Here is a 6,962-nt window from a genome sequence, read left to right as displayed (position 1 = left end):
GTGGTTACTAGATAATATTTTAGTTAGTATTTAAATATTCAAAATTAAAAACTGAATAAATGATACAAAAATTAAAGAATTTAAATATTTTTATCTAAAAGGGCAAAATTAGTATAAAAATATGTAATTGGATAACTGGACTTAGTTAAAAAACTATCTTTATTTTTGGACCTAGATCGAAAAGCCCCTATATTTTTTTAGCACATATCTGTTTACGTTTGGTTCTCTATTTTTTTATTTATTTGATCTAATTATTGAAAAAATAGTATTATATATTTACATACTCATTTTTTTTTCTTAAATAATGTTATATATTCACATACTTATTTTTATCTTTTAGAGATCCATCTTAATTTTTAATCGTTAAATTACAAATTAAATATCAACGCATAAAAAGCAACAAAATGTTTGAGAGGTAAAAATATGTTTGTAAATAATATTATCATTGTTAAAAATGTTTATAAAATTAAAAAAGAGTGGGAAAATTATTTATTAAGAACATAAAGTAAAATCAAGTAAATAAATAAGAAGTCAAATTTGAAAATTTCCTAGTCAATTTTACCCTTCGTTTTCAATTTCGGCCGACTTTATCATTTCATTAATTAAATACACCCAGACCAGCTCTTCGTTCTTATCTCCCAATTTCTTTATTTTGTATTTTATTGAACTTTCCATCGTGTGTTTTGAAAAGTCTAAACCCACCACCTTCACCTTCTACAAAACCATTTGTATAAGACCCAAGTTTCCTCGCATCACACCCAACTCCTCCTCTCTCTCACATTTTTCTCCATCAAAGTTTTTCTCTTCCCTCCTAAACCCGATTTTCGCATCGAAAAATTTCGGGCCCTCCAACAGATAATTCAGTAGTTTTCGTATCACGTAAAAGTTGTGCAGAACATGAGGAAGACCAAGGTGAATAGCCAGAACAAGTTCATGAAAATCATCACGGTGCCCATCAGAGTCCTGAGCAAGGCCAAAGACTTTTACGTCAGAAGCATGACGGACATGGGCGGCAGAGTGGCCTACGGTGGCGTAGTTGGAGGGCTTGGTGGTAATGTCACTCAAGGCTTGCCTAGGAGCTTCAGCGTTAGGTCAACTTCTTCTAGGTTAAGTGAAAACGGTGATGATTATTCAGAGCTTATTAGGGCTGCGTCAGCGAGGAACTACGGGGGCAGGATTGACGTGAGCATGATCATGCAAGAGCAGATGAAACGATCGGCTACAACCACAACTATGCGATCGGGCATGGGACCGAAAAGGGTATCGAATACTCCGGCTGGTTTGCCAAAATGTGGCAGCGTGGCCATGGGGAGGATTGATGAAGATACACCTGCGGATTTTGATGAAGGTGCTGCTGGTGTCAAGGGTGACTTGTACCCTAGAAGCAAAAGCTATGCTGTTGGAAGGAGAAGTGCTTTTGCGTTTTGATTGTTGATCAAACGCGTCCACTGTCAGTTGAATTCAAGATCTGCGGATGAATTCGTACCGTGAAGTTAACAAGTTACAAGACGACGGACAATTCTGTTGTGGTTTTCATTCAATTTCTTTGTGATTGAAAGTTGTGAAAGTGTACAAAATTAAGGTTTTGAATTTAGAATCGCTGTCATGTTTGAAGCCGTTTTGTTTTGTATATATGCATTTTGTTTTCCTTTTTGTTCAACAATTCACAATTGTGGTTATGAGATTTGAACTCCCGCCAATTTTTCTTTCAATGAAGTAAGGATATAGACTTTTTTGAGGATTAATTATTAATCTGCTTTGCTGCAAGCACAAGCAAAATTATGAGAAAAGGAAAACTGGGGCTATTGCTTAATTAGGTGTTTTAGTTGTTCTGGTTGCAAAGAAAAGAATGGTCCCTAAAATTGATGGACACAATCAAGATGATTCTTGAAATTGAAAATCAATGGATGTCCATCCTTGAAAATATATGTCGCAAATCAATGTAGTATTTCCATCATAATTTTGTCTAAAATTATATTATGTGCTGATGTGACACATAAATGGATTTCACAAGTCCCTTTTTTTTAATTTTTTTTTATTATCATAAATGGTCTCTAAAATTAACCCACACCATAAAGATGGTTATTGAAATTGAAAATCGATTTTACATAGCCCTAGAAATAAATGCCTCAAATCAATGTGACCATTTCATCATAATTCTGTCAAAAATTCTATTTTCAAGATCGTCATGTGGTTCAATTTCAATGATCATTTGTGATAAAAACTCAAAACAAAAACACCAATTTGGAAGTTCACTTTATAAATTACAGCATTATATTGTTTTCTATCGTAGGCGAGTAACATATTCTAATTTTTTTTCAATGTGTTGACTTCTATTAAACAAAAATCGTAAGGATATTTATCTAAAAGGCTAGGGAGAATGAATAACATGCTAAAGATGTAAGTAATTTTGTTTATCTTAAAATTCAATATATTATATTACATGTATCGAAACTTGACGAAATAAAATACAATAATTAATAAATGATTCACCATGTAGAGATGCAAACCATTGACAATTTGGTAATTTGATATATTTTCACAAAGTCATATCATATAATTTAAAGCTTTTGATAAACAAAATTTTATTTAATGTGCTGGAGCTTCTTGTGATGTCCAAATTATTCTTGTGAAGTGAACAAATCAATTATTAATAAAAATTTAAAATTTGTTAAATACATGAAACTATTTCTACATCAAATATTATTTTTTTTTATGAAAAGAAGAAATATATACAAACATTACTTAAATATTACACATCTTGCGTTTTTAGGCGTATGTGTACTAATTAAATTTACATAATTGAATTTTTCAACCAATTCTTTTTCAATTGATCAAATAGCTAATCCATTTTGTGACATAGTTGATTGAAGATAAGATTTGAACAACTTTAATTTTGAAAAACTTCTTTATAGATCGAGAGACAACTGTAATTGGTATGGTTAACAAAATTCTATAAGCAAATACTCAAAGACTCAAAGTCTGTAAACTTCTTATTTGAACAAAAATAACATTGTAATCTTTATGTAGATATATAATAAATAAAAATTGGGGGGCCTCCGAGTAAGAGCCCTAGGCAGGCCACCTACTCTCTTAGGCCATCTCCAACCGAAGGAGGGCCAAAGGGCCATGTTTAGCCCTATAGCCCTGCAAGAAATTATATTTTAATGAACAATGTCATGCCATATTTTATGTCATCTCCAACCGAGGGGGCCAAAGGGCCACAGATCAAACATAACCCCTCAATAATTTATTATTTTAATTGAATTAATATAGTTAATTAAATTAAACTACCATATTAAAATAAAGTTTTCAGACATATTTTGAGTGCCACTTGCCACAATACAAAGAAAGCGTGGTATTGTTGCACTTGCCACAAAGTCAAGCTTGACATTCTAACATCGGAGGGCTGACTGGCTGGCTAGAAATGGCCAGCCCGCTGGCCTGATTTGGGGGGTTTTGGCCTGGTGGGGCTCACAAGCTCTATGGCCTAGCCCTTGGTTGGAGACGATTTTCGTGTCATTCTGAGTTATTTTTAACCTTATGGTGCATTTGACCAGATCGGTTGGAGATGACCTAACTACCCTTAAAGCTAGCCCTGAATGTGTTGCCAAATCAGTGATGGTTTGCAATCGAAGAGGATGCCGGATCAATGATGGTTGCGATCACTAGAGCCTACCCTTCCCATTTGCGGCGCCAAGCCAATACAATTGCTCATCACTTAGCCTACTACGCCCTTCATATTGGTTGCTTTTGTTGCTGATTTGAGGATCCTCCGGACCTCATCTCTAACTTGTAATTAGAGGACTGTTGTAATTAAGTTGACACTATTGTTTGTAGCTCCTTTGTTTTATACGAATTCTTCAATCTTCTATGAAAGCTACCGTTTCTCTTAAAAAAATGTGTTGCAACTTGCGATAAACAAAATTGTAGGGATATTATTGTAAAAGGCTAGGGAGAATGCATAACATGCTAAAAGATGCAAGTAATTTTGTTTATCTTAAAATTCAATTAATTATATTACACGTATAATCAATCAACTATAGATTCTTATCAATTGTGGATGAGTATCATCTGTTGAAGAATGCGAGAAAATACATTATACAGAACTTGACCAAACAAAATACAATAAATAATAAATGATTCACCATGTAGGGAGTCACTCATTCGTCATTTGAAATCTTGACACCAAATTATTAGTATTTCAATTCTGTACAAAATAGGACGAATGGTACTTAAAAATTTGAAATAGATGACGTAAGTAATTTTCTTTACATTTAATTTAATCAAAATATTCAATTAACTACTATGCACGATGTATTATAATACACGTAGTTGACAAATTTACATTATAACAGTATCGTAATAGAATGACGGTCATACCAGATACATAATAGTACATATATACGATATTCAAATTCCAAACCATCCCAACACACAAAGATAAACCTAATAAAAAAAAGAGAGATTCAAAGATAACCTTTCCTCACTTATATTTAAACATTATGCTGCCTAAACATGATGTAGAAATGCAAGCCATTGACAATTTGATAATTTGATATATTTTACAAAGTCATATCATATCATTTTAAGCTTTTGATAAACCAAAATTTAATCTAATGTGCTGGAGCTTTCTTGTGATGTCCACTTTATTCTTGTGAGGTGGACAAATCACTAAGCGCCACGTAGGTTCAGAAAAATTCTGTGGGCTTTTGGCCCCAGCATCATTGCAGTCTTTTTGGACTTTGCTCCAGTTTTGGGCCCATAGCTTTGAGGTGGCAATTCGTGCACAATGGTCGGCTTTTTCACTCTATAAACGAATTCCACACAAATACGACTAAGGTTAATTTATGGTTGTTAATTAGTTTAATACGATATTACTAATTAGTTTACTGGTCACAAATAAAATAAAGTAAATGTTCACGTCAACTAAAAGAGTAAAACTTGTCATTTTAACGTGAACTTAAATGAGTAATCTCTGTATTGTTTTACTTTTATCAAATTTCCGGATATGTATGTTGTGTTGATTATCAAGGATCAATGAGATGCATGACTATTAACTGTCAATTGTTTGTTGTGGTCTATTTTATTTGACAAGGTTAGGTTGGCCCGCGACAAGGAGAAGAGAGAGTGAGAGAGATATGTTTGTAGAATTGTAGGAGAATGTGTGTTGTTATCGCTCCTACATTGTGCCTTTATTTATAGTAGTAAAAGGAGAGAAGATATTCTTCATCCCCAAGGAATACAAGATACAATAGGAAAGGATAACTAGAATCAAATATAATATAGAATTTACACAATCACACTTAAGCTAGGAATGTTTACAACACTCCCCCTTGAGTGTGTAAATACTTAAGGTAGATTCAGCATCATGCAGAAGTTGAGGAAGTCGACACGTCAACATTGTTTCTAAGGAACAACGCTTATTCTCAATAAGGTAGGAACATGCATAAGTAGTAAGTCTCACTAAAAAACCCTAAAGCTATGGCAAAAACCCGAGTAGGGACAAAATCCATAATCTAAGGAAAAATGCGTGAGAAATGCAAAGTCAAAAGAAACATCTACAAGATGTCATCAGGGCTTTGGCATACAAACCCAAATCCAAGTTTTGGTTTTAGATTGGTCCGTGAACAACCAAAGCCCAAAGGGCTATGTTGTTGGACCAAAAGAACAACCCATCACATGCTGTTGGGTGTGCTTTGCCGGGGAAGAACGCCATAATTAGTTGACGGCGTTTCCAAGTTAGGGCAAGCCATGGTTCGTCGGAGAGGAGATCTCAACGTCGGGGGAGAGAGAACCGAATGAATTCAAGCAAAAAAACCCATGAAAGTCTTCTGGAATTTCGAGAAATCGTTGGCGAAAACGATGAGGTTGTCTAGATTGCACGACTGCAAGTTGTTTTTCGTTGGAAAAATCGACGTGGGAGACTTGGGCTTCAGGCTGTGGGTCGGGATGGTGGTGCATCAAACGCACCTGTTTTGGTCTAAGGCTTGTGGCCGGGGTTCGATTTTTGGGTTAGGCTCGCCAAGCTGTCGTAGGCTACTGGCCTGGTGCTGGTGGCTTGCACAGTATAGCCCATCACCATGGATTGGGCAGTGCAGGGCGCGGGTTCAAATGACCCTAGGTTTCCCAATTGCAAATTTTTTATTTATTTAATTCAATTCAAAGCATATTCAATTCAATAATATAATGCATGTATATATTTTTGATGCAATTCATGGCAAATATCAAATTCACATAATTCAACAATTATGAATATAATGCACACACAATTTATGTAGAATCTAATATTCGAAAACATAAAGTTGGGTCATGCATTATGGTGAATGTTCATGCTATCAGAGTTGCAAAAATATTGAGATGAAAACCATTGTTTTGAAATAACCTGATTGCGTGGTGATATGGATGAACTGGTTTGATGTAGAAAAATTCTTCAATTTCAGATTCCTAAGTGTAGCGGTTGGAGCGTGCTGATGACGTGTTGTGGTCTATTTTATCTGATAAGGTTAGGGTGGCGGCAGTGGCCGGCGACAGTGGCCGGCGGCAAGAAGAAGAGAGAGTGAGAAAGATGTGTTTGTAGAATTGTAGGGGAATGTGTGTTGTTATCCCTCCTACATTGTACCTTTATTTATAGTAGTAAAATGAGAGAAGATATTCCTTCATCCCCAAGGAATACAAGATACAATAAGAAAGGATAACTATAATCAAATCTAATCCAGGATTTACACAATCACATTTTAACTAGGAATGTTTACAACATCAATTTGAAAATTATTTCGATCTTTAGTTTTTAATTTTTATAGAGGTTTGAAAAATATGATATTTTAAAACTGAAAATTGAAAGCCAAATTATGAAACCTCACACAAGTAGGAATTGTTTGATAATCATTTCGTTTTTAATTTTTAATTAATTTATTTTTTAATTGAAAAGTCGTTTAGTACATACTTTATGTTTTCCGTTT

The 6,962-nt window shown here is 34.3% G+C and overlaps 1 protein-coding gene across 1 annotated transcript; it reads left to right on the top strand.

The window, feature by feature from the left end:
• The first annotated feature begins 897 nt into the window (after positions 1–897).
• LOC103963987 lies at positions 898–1,428 on the top strand. The gene has a single exon (XM_009376868.3). The coding sequence runs from the start codon at positions 898–900 to the stop codon at positions 1,426–1,428; it is 531 nt and encodes a 176-aa protein (XP_009375143.1).
• Positions 1,429–6,962: the final 5,534 nt, after the last annotated feature.

The sequence above is a fragment of a genome, unplaced genomic scaffold (genome assembly GCF_019419815.1).
Source record: "Pyrus x bretschneideri cultivar Hongxiangsu unplaced genomic scaffold, Pyrus_bretschneideri_v1 Contig28, whole genome shotgun sequence".
Classification (NCBI taxonomy): Eukaryota; Viridiplantae; Streptophyta; class Magnoliopsida; order Rosales; family Rosaceae; genus Pyrus; species Pyrus x bretschneideri.
The sequence above is the reverse complement of the archived record's forward strand: the minus strand, read 5'-3'. Positions and strand labels throughout refer to the sequence as shown.